The sequence below is a fragment of the Rana temporaria genome (genome assembly GCF_905171775.1).
Source record: "Rana temporaria chromosome 4 unlocalized genomic scaffold, aRanTem1.1 chr4a, whole genome shotgun sequence".
NCBI lineage: Eukaryota > Metazoa > Chordata > Amphibia > Anura > Ranidae > Rana > Rana temporaria.
Window position 1 is genome coordinate 4,236,153 of NW_024404432.1, and position 19,081 is coordinate 4,255,233.

At 51.0% G+C, this 19,081-nt stretch overlaps 1 protein-coding gene across 1 annotated transcript in view; it reads right to left on the reverse strand.

Annotated features, from left to right (window-relative positions):
• LOC120921724 (NACHT, LRR and PYD domains-containing protein 14-like) overlaps window positions 1-19,081 on the reverse strand; it is a 483,121-nt gene that overhangs the window by 236,465 nt on the left and 227,575 nt on the right. The window contains exon 7 of the mRNA XM_040334262.1: window positions 40-210. Within this exon, the coding sequence (XP_040190196.1) occupies window positions 40-210 (171 nt within the window). The remainder of the gene's footprint in view (window positions 1-39; window positions 211-19,081) is intronic.

Here is a 19,081-nt window from a genome sequence, read left to right on the forward strand (position 1 = left end):
ACTTTTAATATAAATAGAAAGAATGTCATAAAATGTCACCTCAGGTCCTGCAGATTACAACGTGTATCTCTGAGACTCTTGCACAGAACTTTTGCTCCAGAGTCATATAGATCACACTCTGATACATCCAGTTTGGTGAGAAAACGATTTGTGATGAGAACAGAGCGTAGATCATTACAGCATGCGCGAGTCAAACCACATCGCTGAAGTCTGCAGAAACAAAATAGACATCAAATACATTAGAAGATCATATGAACTTACAGTAGTCATTCTATGTTTCTAAAACCAATTACCTGTTTTGGTACTAGCACAGGTGTACCGGTTATTGAAGGGGTAACATTGAAGTGGGGGTATCGGAGAAGTGAGAATCATATTTCTGAGAATGCCCATTCATACAATACACCACAAAGCCATTCTTGAATAGCTCAGTGCTGGTCACAAACTGTACCTACCTAGAGGGCCAGATTCAGAGAGAGATACGACGGTGTATCTCCTGATACACCATCGTATCTCTGAGTTAGGCCGGTCATATCTATGCGCCTGATTCATAGAATCAGTTACGCATAGATATGCCTAAGATCCGACAGGTGTAACTGTGTTACACCGTCGGATCTTAACTGCAATTTAAAAATGGCCGCTGGGGGCGTTCTCGCTGATTTACACCGAGAATATGTAAATCAGCGAGATACGCCAATTCACGAATGTACGCTGGCCCGACGCAGTGTTTTTACGACGTTTACGTAAGGGTTTTCCCGGCGCATAGTTACCCCTGCTTCTATGAGGCGCATCCAATTTTAAGTATGGCCGTCGTTCCCGCGTCCAATTATTTTTTTTTTACGTCGTTTGCGTACGTCGATTCACAAAACCGCTCGTCGCAAGTTACGCTCACGCCGAAACCAATGACGTCCTAGCGACGTCATTGGGAGCAATGCACGCCGGGAAAATTCGCGGACGGCGCATGCGCATTTAAATCGGCGCGGGGACGTGCCTGATTTAAATACTACACTCCCCCTAGCCACGGAATTTGAATTCCGCTGGGGGATTTACGATCCGCAGCCGCAAGTTTGGAGGTAAGTGTTTTGTGAATTACCCACTTGCCTCTAAAACTTGCGGCGGCGGATCTTAAATCACATAGATCACGCGGATCTAAAGATCCGCTGATCTATCTGAATCTGGCCCTGAGTCTTTAAACACATCAATACAGGGTACTTTTGCCCCCTTACTTCCCAGGCCAATTTTCAACTTTCAGCGGTCTCGCACTTTCAATAACAATTGCGTGGTCATGCTACGCTGTACCCAAATGAAATTTTAATAATTTTGTTCGCACAAATAGAGCTTTCTTTTGGTGGTATTTATTCACGACTCCATATTTTATTTTTTGCGATATAAGCGGAAATTTGAAAAAAAAAACCAATATTTTCTTTATTCTATTTTAAAAGAAATCCAATAAAATCGAATCTTGTCAGAAAAATTTAAGCCAAAATGTATTCTACTATATGTCTTTGGTTAAAAAATCCTGTTAAGTGTATAATAATTGGTTTGTGTGATCACGGTCATATGTACACAAATGATTATGTACAGATGTGCGCAGGAGATCACAGACATATGTGTGCAGATAATCATTGGGACATGTGATTTTACTGGTACATATGTGGGGGACATGTGTGTGGGACATGTGTTTTGTGGACATTGTGTTTTACACTGTTACTATGCTGGTGATCAGTGTGTAAAAAGCTGTAAAAACAGCTCATACTCACTGATCACCAAGCCAGCTGCAGCGATCCGCTCTCCTCACCGACAACTAATGTGTGAGGAGAGGAGAGCTGATCGCCTAGCAACCAGCTCTCTGTGATGGCTGTGATCGGACATGGCCGTCATGTGATCAGGAGGGCCAATCACAGAGCCCTCCTGCCGATCTGAGATGCGCCGTGTCTGGGCGCCACTGCGTGGGCTCGCACGCATGCTCGCTCGCGATCCCCCTCCTTCTGAGGGACGTTCCTGAACGTCCACTCAGAAGGAGAGAGTGCCTACCCGGCCGTTTATATGCAGCGGCTGGGTGGGAAGTGGTTAGCAGCTCACTGTGACATTATCAGGCTGCTTAGTCTTATGTTTGTATTCAGATGAACTGCAGTACCCAAACACCCTGTGTCCAGTATGATTTTACAACACAAAAAAATGGTTATTCTGGAACTATGGAGGGAAACAGAAGGTAGCACCAGCACAGGAAACAATAGAAGTGTCATTGAGAAGATTGAAATAGAACAGTGGTCTCCAAACTGCAGCCCGGGGGTTGAATGTGGCCCTTTGATTGCCCCCTGGGGCATTATTCCCCTTACTGTCAGCAACAGTGGACCAAAGTTTCTGTCATTATATTCCTCCTATTAACACAAATGATGGGACATTAGTCCTCTTACTGACACCAACAATGAGGCACTATTCCTCCCACTTCATTTCTACTACCACTGCCCACAGTCTGGCCCCCTAAAGTATAAAGGAAAGTAAGCTGGACCTCTGTGTAGAAAGTTTGGAGACCCCAGAAATAGAAAAAACATTTTTTTGGAAACCGTGTCATGGAGTGCAGGAGCAGTGTTGATAGAACCAATGACTGAGAAGATGGACTTGGGCATGGTATACATGTTTGGAGGACCGCAAACAGTGCAGATGATAGGGTTGTTAAATTGATACTGAAGAGCTAAGATAAGCATTCAACCCAAGAACAATGTAAATATTGCCAATGTGTGTGCTGGGGGTAGGATACAGGGGACAGACCATTGTGTGTGCTGGGGGTGGGCTAATGGGGACACATTAATGTGTGCTGGGGGTGGGATACAGGGGAGAGACCAATGTCTGCTGGAGGAGGTAAAAAGGGAAGAAACCAATGTGTGCACTGTGGGTGGGATACAGGGGAAAGAAAAGCCCAGAGCAAATGGAATGTAATGGAATTAAGTGCAGGGCGCACATGACAGTGTTAACAGGGTCATAGCATAGGAATAAAATGTGCAGTGGGAGGGGGCAGGAGTTAATAAATATGGTGGGCCCCTCCCCCGGGGCACCACAGCACAAAGGAAAGTTAGAGAACAGGTGCCATGTCGGATGTGGAGAAGCTTTTGGCCCAGCTTCGGGCGGAAGCGGCGACGCGAGGCACAGATTGGCCCTAGGAGACCTTGGGGCCGATGCTGGTGGGTCAGGCGACTGGGTCAAGTACGGTGGTGAGGGAGGCTCGGCAAGCTTGGAGGTCCTGGCCTCTGGAGCACTTCACACCGGGCCCCTCCTCTCAGGCTCAGAGGCAACATGGGAGTCCCCCGAGGGCGAAACAAGTGTGTGAAAAGCTCTCGCGCCTCAAAATGAACTCAGTAAAAATGATAAATAAATGGATAGATTGCGTGTTAATGCTGCTCAATCTAAGTGTAAATAAATAAATGTAGCGGGGTCATCCTATCAGGGACTATTGATAGCCTGAATCCCCATCGGAGCTCCAGCCACGTCTGTATATAAAAGTTGATATGTCTTTAAAAGTTATGCATTGTGGGATCAGAAGTACCGGGGACTCCATTGACACTTAGTAGGAACAGACTACACTTCCCACAATGCCCAGCCTTATTGGAGCACATGACACCTCCGCACAGACTTATGGGGGAGGTTATATAAAGACAGGGAGGAGCTGACTTCGCACTCTCGGGACCTGCATCTTCTCCTCTGCGGAGCTGTGGAGGAAACCACAGCCAAGCTGTTAGGCCTGAGGCCTGGGCCTGGACTCACCAGAAGGCTAACCATCCTGAAGGAAGCAAGACCAAGTATGCCCAGCTTGTGTTCCAGGAGACCGGAGAAGCTCGCCAGCTGACGATTGAAGCAGTGGAGAGCCTGATGCCGGAGACCGAGTGTTGCGGAGCGGTGACCGATCAGCGCGTCTTGTGAGGAACTCAGGTGGATCGGGCCTGTCGGGTGAGAGGGCACATGCCCAAACCTCAAATCCCACTTCAGTTAATAACTTGGTGTCCCTCCGTGAACCGGAGCCACGTGTTTGATCCCTGACTGGATTAGAGAGGCCTAATAGGTTGAGAGTTATACCCGCAGAGTTGACTGATGCTGATTAGAGATCAGTTCAGTTTATTCCCTCTTTTACCCTTTTGGATTACAATATAAAAGTGCACCAACAGCTGCAACATAAACTTTGTTCTCCGGAGACATTTGAGAGCTGTTTGAGCCAGGCCTGGCAAAGAGTTCTACATTAACTGTTCTGCAGGACTGCCCACTAGGGGGAGCCCGCGAGCAAAGACTACCTATAGTTGCGTAAGTTTAACAATATTACCCTTTTAGTTTAGATTGTCTTTCTTTAATTGCTGATTCTCGCAAGGGCCCTTGCAGAGTCATTGTGTGTTAATACCCGTTTATCGTTAATGTATTATTCAAACCTCTTTTATCCTCTTTACCATACGCAAAGTAAAGTTACTCTTTTCGTTTGAATATAACAACTGTGTGGTGTGTGTTTACTTTTGGGAGTCGCCAACAGGAAAAGCTAACAATATTATTGTATTACCATTGCATGTTTTGTGTGCTATTGTGGCCTCAGCCAAGTAGGGGCCACAATACTCTTAGGCCCCGTACACACGAGGGGATCTCCGCTGGAAACGGTCTGCCGGACCGTTTCCAGCGGAGATTCCTCCTCCGGATTTGGATCCGATGGCTTGTACACACCATCGGATCAAAATCCGCGCAGAAGTCATCCGCGGTGACGTGTCGCGCGGTCGCCGCGACGATGACGCAGCGACGTGCGCGACGCTGGAAGGTAAGTACTTCCACGCATGCGTCGAATCATTACGACGCATGCGAGGGAGGGGAGCGGACGGATTGATCCGGTGAGTCTGTACAGACCACCGGATCAATCCGCTGGACCCGATTCAAGCAGATAGATTTCTTAGCATGCTAAGAAATTTATATCCGCTTGAAATCGATCGGCCCGAGGAATCTCCGTGGAAAAATATCCGCTAGGCCATACAGACGACCGGATTTGTCCGCTGGAACTGATCCGCGGATCAGTCCCAGCGGATAGATCCGGTCGTGTGTACAAGGCCTTAAATATATCTGGTGTGCCAAGGGCGGGTTCGAGCCAGTTAAAGGGGGTGAAACAGTTAATGAGAGTAGATCCCAAATCTAACCAGCGGCTCCTGAGGGGGTAGCGCTACACGTGGGGGCTCGTCCGGGAATCTACTTCTCAAAAATAAAATTCTGCCTCATACTGAGCCTCACCCTTGCCAAGACCAGCCATGGATGCTGCTGCCGCATCTAAGTGGTGTGAATAAGAGAATTTTTCCTTGACAACGGGCCTAGTGATTGAGATCAAGGGGGAAGCTTGGACTGAAGAGAAACTACTCCCAGTTCTGAAAACTTTATCCAAAGACAAGAAGTTATGGGTGATAGACATGAGGATAGATAATACAAACCCACACACATATGCCCTATGTGAATGGAAACAGGAACTTCCAGACTGCTTTAAAACCCTGGTGTGAAGACCCTAGATGGCATAGAACTTGTTCTGATACATCCAACAGGAGAACAAGACAGTCCTACTTCTTCCAGTGCACCGGCACCCAAAGGGGCTACAGAACAAAAGACAAAGGGGTCTGGCACCACACCTCTAAAGAACATTGGCCCGGAGCTATGTGCTGTTCTAGGGGAAATTGTAGCTCAGTGCAAGAAGGATTCCCCGGATTACCTGATGACAGGATATAGGAAAATTAGAACCTTCTCAGGGAGACATCCAGTGCCATCCTCGGAGGATGGTTTTGAAGAATGGATGGATCATGCCACCCAGGCTCTAGAAGAATGGAGAGTTCCTGAGCCGCATAAGAAACAAAGGATTATGGAAAGTCTCAGAGGACCAGCGCTAGAGGCCATACGTAACCTTAAGCTCAGTAAAGATGATTGCACTGCCCAGGATTATTTAGATGTTCTGCAGAATGTGTTCGGGAGAACTGAAAACACCAGTGAACTCCACTACCAACTAGAGCACTGTTTTCAAAAGAAAGGGGAAAAGTTATCCAAGTTTGTCGGCCGCCAGGATAAGATCCTGCATCAGATCTTGTTGACGAAGGGAATAGATCCAAGGGCAGTGGATGAAACCAGGGTTCAACAATTATAAGGGGAGCCCAGCCCATGGATCCTATTGCTTTCCAACTACGAACCCAACAAGGGAGCGGGGTGTTGAAATACCCTGACCTGATTCGGATCATCCGACAGGAGGAGGTTCTACTGGATCAGAAGAATAGGTACCAACCCCCAGAGACCCCTGCGCGAGTTTGTGTAGTGGCCACAAAGGACTGTGACACTCAATTTAAGCTCTTGAGGAAGCAAGTGTCCCAACTGACGGAAATGGTAGCTGCCTTAACCAGTCAAGCGGGGTTCCCTCCTTACCAAACCAGAAGGTAAGAGCCAGAGAAACCCGCCTATGGGCCATACAATCAGAAAAGGAAACCAAGAAGGTTTACATTCTGCTTCAATTGTGGAGGAGTAGGGCACACAAGGGAAGTTTGCCCCAGCCCGATTAAGGCTAACCAACAAATGTACAAGCAGGCGGAAAACTCCAGAGGGTCCCGGAGAAGGAGTCAACCGGGAGCCCGCCTACTGTAGACAACTCCAAGATAAAGCAGGAAGCAGAAGGGCAGAAGCAGAAAGGGAAACTTCCTCCAAAGCCACCTTCTACTCCTTACTCACGTAGATGGGTGGAAGCCAAAAATAATTCCCACAAGGGGGAGTAAGGGTACAGGTTACAGGAAAAAGAGGGAAAGCTACACCTCAAAAGTTCCCTGAAAATTTAGTGGGGCCATCCCCGTTAGTACCCATTCAAGTGGAAGGGATCTACACAAAAGCTCTCCTGGATACCGGAGCCCAAGTGACCCTTCTATATAGAGACTTCTATGATAAGTATCTCTCCCACTTACCTCTGCAGAAACTGGAAGATTTGGAAATATGGGGCATTGGGACTCAGAGTTTTCCTTATGGTGGGTATCTACCAATACGTTTGACCTTTGACCCTTCAGTAGCCGGAGCAGCAGAGACTTTTTAAACATTGGCGATAGTCTGCCCTCGGCCATCAGGGGCCCACAAGAGCTCCCTCATCATAGGAACGAATACGGCTTTAGTCAGAAGACTTTTGACTCCTTTAACTGAGGCAGTAGAGGTTTCAGCACAGAGTCATCCGAGACCAATGGAACCCCAAATGTGAAGAGGCGTTTGTTCAACTCAAAAAGAACTTAACCACTGCCCCTGTTCTGGCCTACGCGGATACCTCCAAACCCTATGAGTTGCACGTAGACGCCAGTAGAGAGTGGCTAGGGGGAGTTCTTTATCAAGAACACAGTGGTCATCTATGCCCAGTAGCCTATGTGAGCAGGAGTCTAACCTCATCCGAAAAGAACTATCCCACTCACAAACTTGAATTCTTGGCGCTGAAATGGGTTGTCATAGATAAGCTTAAAGATTACTTATACAGGGTCGAGTTTGTGGTGAGGACTGACAACAACCCACTCACTTACCTGCTAACCACAGCCAAGTTGGATGCAACAGGACACCGATGGCTAGCAGCCCTTTCAGGATTTAATTTCAGCCTGAAGTACTGACCAGGGGTGGGAAACAGAGATGCAGATGCCATCTCCAGGAGTCCCCATGGATCAGTTGTCCCTGAGAAAGAGTGGACTCAAATAACCTCTGAAGGGTTGCGGGCTCTGTGCAAAGGGACAGAGTTACAGATGAAAGGGGGGCCCAGAGCCGAAGAAATAGGAGTTTTGGTGGTGGGAGTACCCAAGTTCTATTGCAATGTGACTCAAATGGGAAGCGGAGACCTACCCAAACTGTCAAAGAAAGATCTAAGACAAGATCAAGAAGAAGATCCCCTTGGAAAGTTGGTCCTGGAGGCTTTGGAAGACCAAGACCCAAGTGTGCTCTTTACCAGTCCCTCAAGGGAAGCATGGCTGGTGCATAAGGAATGGGACAGGTTGCAGCTCCATCAAGTGGTGGTCTACCGAAGGGGCCCCTCTGATGGTCCCGAAGAGAAGTGGCAGATGTTTCTGGCCCAACGGCCTGCTATCCTGTGTCTGTCTCCTCTGTCCTCCTCCCCCTCCCCTCTTTGCTTGTCACCTAGTGACAGTGCCACCCCATCCCCCTCCTGCTGCAGGAATATAAAATATATCTATATACTATCCGTTTTGTACCCTAATAGAGTTCCCCGCTGTCTGTGTTTCATAAAAAAAATAGGATTTTTTGTACTCACCGTAAAATCCTTTTCTCTGTCGTCCATGGATGGACACAGCCTTCTCAAGTTTTGACAAGTGATTTATGTTCCTGTTCACAGGGAGAGGACTAGGCAGAAACATGTTAGATATTTAAATACATGTTACTTTACCAGAGTTAAACAGCCCCACCCAGGGGGGGGGGGGCGGTCCCTCTGGACATAACCCTTCTCCCTGCAGCATGCAGCCTCAGTTCGTAACAAGCAGTACAAACCTAAAAAGGAGGGGTGGGTGCTGTGTCCGTCCATGGACATCAGAGAAAAGGATTTTACAGTGAGTACAAAAAATCCTATTTTCTCTTATCGTCCATGGACGAACACAGCCTTCTCAAGTCTTGACAAGTGGGATGTCCCAAAGCAGTGTCAAAAAACGAGGGGTGGGAACAGTATCAGTAAAAACCCAAAACAACTTCACCCCAAACAAGCAGAGCTCCTCAACGGAGGAGGTGCAACTTTAAACAGCTGCCTGCAAGACCTTGCGGCCAAAGGAAGCATCTGAAGATGCACTCACATCAACCTTGTAAAATTTGGAAAAAGGGCTAATGGACGTCCAAGTCGCCGCCTTGCACACCTGTGAGACAGGCGCTTGATGTCGGAAAGCCCAGGAAGCACCAATTGCCCTGGTCAAATGTGCCGTGACTGGAAAGGGGGGCGCCTGCCCCCTAAGAGCATAGGCCTGAATGACGGTCTGCCTGATCCACCGAGAAATGGTGGCCGACGAGACCGCCAGGCTCTTATGTGGACCAGACACCGACACAAAAAGGGAGTCAGACCTCCAAAACGGAGCCATAGCAGACAGGTACACCCGCAAAGCGTGTACCACATCCAAAGCATGCAGCGCAACCTCCTTAGGATGCACCGGCCGAGGACACAAGGATGGAAGTACAATGTCCTCGTTAAGGTGAAATGACGAAACCACTTTTGGAAGAAAGGAAGGTTGCGGGCGCAACACCGCCTATCCTTATGGAGGACCAGTTATGGCGACTTGCATGACAAGGCCACCAACTCAGAAACACGCCTGACCGAAGTAATGGCCACCAAAAAGGCCACCTTCTGAGATAGTGTCAAGATAGGAATCTCTCTGATGTCTTCAAAGGAAGGTTCCTGAAGAACCGAGAGCACCAGATTCAAATCCCAAGGAGGAAGAGGTGGTTTAAGAGGGGGAAGTATATGACGAGCCCCCTGCACAAAGGTACCCATCAGAGAATTGGATGCCAAAGGCCGCTGGAAGAACAAAGCCAGAGCTGAAATCTGTCCCTTAATGGTGCTTAAGGCGAGCTTCTGATCCACTCCATGCTGTAAAAACAGCAGGATTCTGGAAACCGAATACGTCCATTGATGCCACCCCATCTCTTTGCACAAGGAGATGTAGGCATTCCAGGTGCAATGATAGATCTTCCTGGAAGAAGACTTCCGTGCCCTCAGCATGGTTGAGATGACTGAGTCGGAAAGACCTGGGCCCCTCAAAACCTGACTTTCAACAGCCATGCCGTTAAAGACAGCGACTGTAAAGCAGGATGGAGTATGGGACCCTGAGACAGAAGGTCCTCCCGCATTAGCAGCCGCCAAGGTACATCCGCCACCAGGCACACGAGATCGGCGTACACCAATCCGGAGCGATTAGAATCATCGGGATCCCCTTGGCCTCCACTCTGCGGAGCAGACGAGGGAGCAACTTCAATGGTCGAAAGGCATAAAGTAGCTGATACTGTCTGCCCAGGGATCTCTGGACCTGGCCACGAACCTTGACACCTTGCGGTTGAGCCGAGAAGCCAGGAGATCCATGTCCGGTGTGCCCCATCTCCTGCAAAGGAGCTGAAACACCTCCATTCCCCCTGTTCCAGCATCTGGTGACTCAGATAGTCCGCCTGCGAGTTTTCTACGCCTGGAATGTAGATGGCCGACAGAGCCGGCACGTTTCTTTCCGCCCACCTTAGAATGTGAGCGACCTATGACGCTGCAGCCGAGCTCCGTGTTCCCCCCTGATGGTTAACATAAGCCACCAACGTGGTGTTGTCCAACTGAATCCTGATTGGGCGACCTTGCAACCTCCTCGACCACGAGAAGAGACATAGCCTGATCGCCCAAAGTTCCAGGACATTGATCGGCAGATGGGATTCCTCCAGAGTCCAGCGACCCTGGGCCGACTGGACTGGACTCCCCAGATGCCCCCCCAACCCGTGAGGCTGGCTACCATCATAATCACGGTCCACTGTAAGGGAAGAAACGACTTCCTGGATCTCAGCCACCAATTCAGAGAATCTGATGATCCAAAGACAAAAGGGATTTGTTCCGCTTGGACAGGATCTCCCTCTGCAATACGTGAGTGTGGAACTGGGCATACGGTACCGCCTCGAAGGAGGCTACCATCAGGCCCTGGACTCGCATGCAAAACAGAGAGACGTCCATTTTCGGGATGCCAACACCTTCACTGCAGACTGAAGAGTCTGCAATTTGTCCAGGGGAAGGAAGACTTTACCAGAATCAACCCTAGGTACTCCAAACGCTGAGTCGGTATCAGGACCAATTTCTGAATGTTTAACACCCACCCTTGGAGGGTCTGGCTGGCTATAGACAAATCCTCCTCTAATTCTGAGCCAGAAGCTGCTCTCAGAAGAAGATTTTCCAAGTAGCCCAAGATATCAATGCCTCGCTGTCTCAGCAAAGCTAGAATCGGTGCAAGCACCTTGGTGAAAACTCTTGGTGCCGACGCTAGGCCAAATGGAAGGTCCACAAACTGATAGTGGTCTTCCCCTATCGCAAAGCGCAGTAAACCTCTGGGACATGCAAGTAAGTGTCCTTGATGTCCAAGGATGCCAGAAAGTCCTCCGGATGGAGCGCAGCTACCACCAAGCAAATGGATTTCATGCGGAACTTCCTCTCTCTCAAGAAGGCATTGAGGGTCTTGAGGTCCAAGATTGGATGGAAACCGTCTATCTTCGGGACCACAAACAGATTAGAATAAAAGCCCTGAAACCTCTCGTCCTGCGGAACGGGCAAAATTTCCCCGCAACTTAGCAAGTCCTGCACTGCCCCTAGCAGGGCAGACCGATGAGCCAGAAGGAGAGGGAGACTTAAGGTAAAGAATCTGTTTGGTGGATAGGAAAGAAACTCTATCTTGTACCCCGAAGAGACCACCTTGCAGACCAACTGGTCAGAGAGCAGGGAGGTCCACCGAGCTGTGAACCTGCGAAGCCATCCCCCCACCCATGAGTGGGGGCAAGGCTTCATGCATTGGCGGGTTTGGGTTCCGCCTTGTTCGGCTTACGCACCCAGAGACGTTTCGTTCCCCCAGTTGAGCCCTTGTCGGCCTGGGAGGGTTTACCCGAGGGCCCTGACTGACAAAAATATCGCTTCTGAGTGGGAAAAGAAGGACCCGGCTTACGGCGTGGCTCCTTTCCCTTGGTGGACTGAGGGAGGAGAGTGCTCTTACCTCCAGTGACATCCTTGATAATATCATCCAGCGAGGTACCAAAAAGCCTCCCACTCTTGAAGGGTAAATCAGCCAGGGCTTTTTTGGATGCTTGGTCAGCAGACCAGAATTTCAGCTAAATCAGGCAGCACAAAACCACCGCCGAAACAGAGGCTCTGGATATCAATGGTGCTGCATCCAGTGTAGCATCACAGACATATACAAGGCCCCGGACCAACTGGTCAGCCAGTCTAATAAATTCGGGAGGGAGTTGGTGCTCCTCCACAGCCTGGTGCAAAGCCTTTGCCCATTCAGTGAGTGTCTGAGACACCAGGGTTGCGGCCACAATAGGCCGCAATGCAGACCCCAACATGGCAAACATGGAGCGGGTCAGTGCCTCGGAGTCTTCCTCACAAGGAAGGTCCTGGTCCATATCTTCAGATAACACATAACTGGGACCCTGAACCGCAGCCAGGTCCTGGTCTGAGTCAGAACATTCCCCAGGTGATGGCGAGGGGGTGCTTTTTACCCCCTTACGCCCTTACACCGCTTCCACCCTGGCAACAAATGTTTCCAGGACTGCCGACAAAGTGTCTATGGAAACCGCAGGGGCACCAGCTGCCATCTCAGGCATGTTTGGGGAAGAAGAACCAGATACTGACTCCATCCAGACAGCTCTCAGGGACCTATTCAGACCTGAATAAAAACCCACCCTCCTGCTGCGCTGACCAGAGGTTACCCAGGGAACTCACCAACCACAGGAAAAGACTGTTCAGCGCCGCTGCCCACCCTCAGTACACAGCGTGTGTGAGGAAAAAACTGAGGTAAAGCTGTGAGGTAAATCACTGTGAGGAGATCTGTGCTGCACGCTGTAGAAGCCAGCACTAGAGGCCAAACCACATCCAAGATGGCAGCCGGATGCCTCAGAAAGAGCCATGCATGGCCACAGTAAAATGGCCGACCGCAATAGCAAGCTGCGCAATAGTGTGGCCACAACAAAATGGCCGCCAATGGTATTTCCTTATGCAAACCAGCAGACTACAAAAAATGGCGCCGGCAAAATGCCGAAACGTGAATGAGAAGGTCTAATGGGGCCTTTTTGTGGCAAAAACACCCCCACGGAAAAAAAGCAGGCTTAAACACCCCACAGTCCCCAGGTGGGAAAAGGAGCCCCCCCACAGGTCTACCCCAGCAGCAGCATAGCATTGCAGTAAGGGGGAAACATGACAGAGAGCAGGGAAGGGAGCATAGGGGGACCCCCTAACCCAAGGAATGCTCAGCTGTACCTGTGGTGACCGGGGAGGGTGAGTCCCACGGCCACACACATGCGCTTGATGGTTAGCTACTTGGTTCTTGGGGCTAGGAGCCCAGGGTCAGGTGGTATTAACCCTTAGTGAGGGCCAGATGGTATTAACCCTCTCTGTCACGTGACGCCACTGTAGTCTTGGTATACCCCGGGAAACTACAGCTCCGGGGGCCTCCGTATCCCCGCTAGTTAGGATGGTAATAACACAGTCCACCACAGGGGGTTAAAACAACAAAGGCTTTACTGGCATGAAGGCAGGTGTCAAAATCTTCACAGCTTTAAACAGAGTGTCAAAATGTTCTGCAGGCAGTCTCTGGATCACACAGCTGATAATGCTTGAGCTTAGTTGATCATATACTGTATATACTCGGCTGCAAAAGCCGGATAGTAATTCAGGGCCTATGCTTAACTAGGCTGAAAAATAGATACACTTACTGAAGTGTCTGTAGACTTGAGGCTTTTTGCCGGAATAACGGATTGATCCGATAAATGAGCTGAAGTACTGGTTCTGTAATGTTTAGGGATACTCCACTCTTTGTTGTATTTTCTCCTGAACTGGAGGCTTCTGGCCTGCACTTCTCCTCTGACTGTGTGTTGCTCTGCTCTGCCAGGAACTGAGGGAAGCATTAGACTGCCTTAAACAGGAAGTACAATCCCTTATAAGGGCCTGTTTAGACTGAAGCCTATTGGTTGAGAGCTGTGAATCATAGAGACTGCCTTGTAGGATAACATAACACAATAAGGTCTTATCTAGCATTTAATCCTCCTGACTCTAATACACTGACTTAACATGAGATGGTTGACTAAACCTCTTAAAGCTATACACACCTAATAAACGTATTATCAACCATAACAGTATATAAATCACATCATGACTAGCTGAGTCCCTGCAGGGGAGATCCCACAAGCCGAGGGCCTCAATCTGACAGGGCCTACAGCAAATACCTGTACTGGGACACCACATACCGACCCGCCGAGGACCCGCTGATGCATTCCTGACAGGCATACAACCCCTGGAGTCATGGGGCATGTCGTGGCAGAACCAGCCTCTTTAGCAATGGTGTGTTAATCAGGGCTGTGGAGTCGGAGTCGGAGTCGAGGAGTCGGAGTCGGGGGAAATTTTGGGTACCTGGAGTCGGAGTCGGAAAACAATGCACCGACTCCGACTCCTACTAAATTTAGATTGGAAGTAAAAAAAAAAAAAAGCAAGTTTAAATGTCCCAATTCACAAAAAGTTATAATTAATGACTTCTCTACTGTAAGAATAAAGACCAATGCATGCAGTGCCTCACGTAACCGCAAAACGAACACGTTAAGTGACCGTGAAGAAGCATGCTTTTCATGTGCTTCACTATATGGCACGCAACACACAATTAGGAGCTGCAATACTTATACTTTCCATAGTGTTGTGTTCTGCTTTTACAGGGAACGCATGTTAGAGAACCAGTAAGTGTCCAAATAAAAAAATTCCAACAGGAGTTTTATAAAGCACTAAAAGAAGTTGAAAAGTATGATCGCTCATCAAAACTTACTGTTGAGGGGGCTTGACCGGAAGCCAGCCTGGAAGGAAGCATCCCCTGAGAGCTCCTCTCCAGCCCGCAGCACTTAGGCAGAAAACCGGGGGATTCTGCAGCCATCCATGGGCGGCTCGCAGACCACCAGATCCACAAAGGCACGGGGATCATCCCAACCCCCGCCAGGCTCCTCCACGACCTTCGAGCGCTACTTTAAGCCACCCGACATGCCGCCGGGTGAAGGGGACAAGACGGCGCCGGACGCGGCCACGTTCAACACAGGGACATCTCCCCCTCGCTCACCTCAGACCAGCCATCCAGAGCCATCCCCGACCCGATCGCAGACCTCGGCCTCCTCTGAGAGCCCGGATGGCTCCCAGCAACGGGTGAGTGCAACCCCGCACCCCTGCCGCGGACCATGCGGCACAGGCCGCAACCATCCCCGACCCCCGGGACCCCCAATGTACGGGGGCCTTCCCCCGTCTGCTCCGCACCGCCCCGGATCAGGACTTCCAAAACGGGGCCCAGCACTCCCCCTCTCCCACGTTCACCGGGGAGGACTTTCCGGCTCTCCAAGCCCCCACCAACTCCCAGGCCTCCATGAGCTCCCCAGAGCAGGGCAGCGTCTCAGCCAGTGATAGGCCTCAATACACCTCCCCTGCAGCCAGGGGACAGATCCATCAGGCCATCCAGCCCGAGGTCGGAGATCGGAGAGGGATCTCTCCCCCTTCATATGCAGCCATGGCCAGCAATAGCACCCCGTGGCACGGAGGGGCCCCCACCTCACTGGGGGATCAGGCTGAGGCCTGGTCCGCACCGTGGGACTCATCCCATCAACCCCCCCCCCCTAGAGCCCAGAAGGCACGCAGAATTGGTCTCCAGCCACCGACCGTCCCCCACCGATCCACTTTATAACCCCACTGGCACCAGAGGAGCTCCCCAATATCCTCCCCCGCCATGGCAGTCCTATATGCAGGCCTTCCCCACGAAAGAGGATTTCAAACAATTGATTGAAGACGTTAAGGCGACATGCCGCACTGAAATACAGGCCCTACACACAGGCCTCAAGCACTTAGCTGACAGAGTGGAGATGGCGGAGGAGGAGATACAAGAGACTAAACTGGCGGTGCACCGCACCCAAACTCAGGCGTCAGACCATCACCTTATGCTCAGGGATATGCAGCGGCACATTGAAGACCTGGACAATAGGGGGCGCCGCAACAATATCCGCATACGCGGTCTCCCCGAAGTCGACGGGGCGGAGGACCTCCAGCTGACCCTCCAGAATTTATTCAACGACATACTGGGCGCACCAGCTGACAAGCCCATTGAGATGGATAGAGCCCACAGAGCCCTTAAGCCAAAGGGTCCTGCCTCCAAACCGCGCGATGTTATATGCCGTGTAAACTCCTACCCGATGAAGGAAGCTATAATGCGTAAAGCGCGCCCCATTCGCAACCTAATCTTTCACAACAACCCACTACAGCTCTATCCGGACCTCTCCTGGATCACCCTGCAGAAACGACGGCTACTACAACCCCTGCTCCGTACCTTACAGGACAGAGACATTGTCTACCGATGGGGCTTTCCCTTTAGCCTGTCCGCCACCCACCAGGGGACCTCTGCCACTTTGCGTTACCCGGAGGACCTAGACGCCTTCTGCAGAACCCTGGACATCCCCGTCCCCCAGTTGCCGGATTGGGACCTTGTGGCCACGCCACCCCCTCCACCAGTGGTCTGGCAGAGAGTCCCCCCGCCCAGACGCCCCAGGGGACGTGACCCTGCCCGAAAATCCCCCAGGCACAGCCCCACCTGAGACGGCCGCCCTGGCCACAAGAGCCGCCCAGAAATCTACATGAAGCCCTCTTGACTTATTTTCTTTTTTGTTGTTATTCAGTTATTTTACCCCCCGGTTGCCCCAGCCCTACCTTAACGCTACACATCGGGCCTGTCTTGGACGAGACACCGTAGAGGCTGCCCTTCTGAGTACGGACCCCCCCCATGGCTGATAGCCTGAGAGTTCCTTCCTTCCCAATCCCCCTAGTGGAACCTCTCCACGCCACCCCCTTGCCCCCCCGACCCACATTTTTGGACATTTTGGTCGGGAGGTCCTTAAGGAACTGTTGGGACCTGAGGGCCCCTAGGCCACTCGGGCCCACGTTGTTGAATGTTGATGTGTGCTTTTTTTGGTCTTTTGCTCTCATCTTTCTCTTTCTTTTCAGACACCTCTCTCTCCCCCCCCCGCAGGCAGGACCCGACGGCACGTCCAGGTGGCTGTCGGCCCGGCGGCTCCTCCACTCGCCCTCCCAGAACCGAATGCAACGCACCTGACTCCAGCTAAGTATGAACCACGGTCACTCCACCCACAGTATGGCTAAGTTACTATCCCTGAACGTCCACGGGCTTAACTCCAACAGGAAACGTCATCTGGCACTTAGGGAATTTAGGCAGTCAGGGGCGGAGATAGTAATGGTACAGGAGTCGCACTTCTCTAAGGGCGACTCCTTTGCGTTTGCGTCCAGATATTTCCCCTTAATATATCAGGCCTTTAGCTCACGGAAACGGGCAGGGGTAGCAATTTTGGTAAAAAAGGGCACCCCCTTCACCTGCACAGACTCCTACATAGACCCCCTAGGCCACTTCATTATCCTGCGGGGAACGTGGCACTCACGGGACATAACCCTATGCACGCTGTACGCCCCCAATGCACATCAGCATAGATTCCTAGGTCGGGTTTTTGCTCGTCTGGCCAGATCCCCCCACGACCTATTGGTAGTGGGAGGGGACTTTAATCTACCTCACTCGGCTACCTGGGATCGCCTGGTGGTGGATCCTCGGGCCTCGCAGGCAAGGGCCTTGCGGGACTCTAGGCTCTTCCGCCAGCTAACGAGCAGGCATGCTTTGTTTGATGCTTGGAGGGCGCTTCACCCAGGGGACCGCCAGTTTACATTTTACTCATCCCCCCACCACACGCACTCGCGCATAGATTATTTCCTACTAAACAACACCACGTTACGTGTTACTGAGACAGCACGGATTCTGCCCATCTCCTGGTCCGACCATGCCCCCATTACCCTGACCCTTGACCTGAACGCCCCCACCCGTAGGCCCTATAACTGGCGTCTAAATGATTTCCTTCTGAAGCACACCCCCTCTAAAATGGAAATAGACTCTGCCCTTCAACTCTACTTTAACGAAAATGACACCCAGGACATTTCCACTGCCACTCTATGGGCCGCGCATAAAGCGGTAATTAGAGGACGTTGCATGGCCATCTCTTCGGCCCTAAAACGGAACGCTGAGTCGGCTAGAGAGCAGGCGGAAACGCAGCTCCGAACCCTAGAAAATCGCCTACTGACCTCACCCTCCCTACTGCTCCTTAAACGTATCGCCCTGGTATGGTCAACACTTCGGGACCTGGCGCTGGGTCGAGTCGAGAAAGCCCTAGTTCGCCTACGACAGGTATACTATGACAAGGGCAACAAGGCGCAAGCTTTATTGGCAAGGAAACTAACAGACCGCGCACTTGCCTCCACCCCGCACCAGGTCCAGGACAGATCGGGTAATATTGTATCACACCCCCAAAGTATTGCGGATGCATTCGCAGCATTTTACGCGGACTTGTACAACAAGCCAGAAATCCCCCATAACCCCCCCTCCCCCGACCTGTTAGATAGGATGACACGATACCTGACACAGGCGGGCATCCCTCGGCTAAAACCGGAGGACCTGGCCTCCCTAAATGCTCCCATTACAGGAGAGGAACTGACCTTGGCCATTAAGGCCCTACCCGCTCGCAAATCCCCAGGCCCAGACGGGTTCCCATACGAATATTACAAGACCTTCCTCCCCACACTCCTTCCCCATATGACGAAGCTCTTCAACGCCTTTCTACAACGTACCCCCATCCCACAAGACATGCAGCGATCATTTATCACCCTTATCCCTAAACCAGACAAGGACCCCGCATTATGCGCCAGCTACAGGCCAATAGCCCTGCTGAACTCAGATCTTAAGATCTTTACGAAGGTCCTCTCCCTCCGCTTAAACGTAGTCTTACCCTCCCTGGTCCATAAAGACCAGGTGGGCTTTGTCCCCCTCCGCCAAGCGGGAGACAACACGAGAAAGGTGATTGACCTAATTGACGTGGCGTGCAGGGAGGGCTCGGAGTCCTTGCTCCTGAGCCTAGACGCAGAAAAGGCGTTTGACCGCCTTGGCTGGCCCTTCATGCTCGCCACGTTAAGACACATGGGTTTTGGGGGACCTTTCCTCCAGGCGGTCCGACACCTCTATACTAATCCGATTTCACAGGTGAAAACTCCCTTTGCCACTTCATCCACCTTCCCCGTTACTAATGGCACTCGCCAGGGGTGCCCTCTGTCCCCCCTCCTCTTCGCCCTTTGCATAGAACCTCTAGCAGCAACGATTCGCGGCAACCCGGATATTCGGGTATCCCAGTAAGGGGAAGGGAATTTAAAATTTCCCTCTTTGCCGACGACATCATTCTGACCTTGACGCGTCCCCGCATCTCCTTACCCAACTTACAAAGGGAACTGGAACGCTAC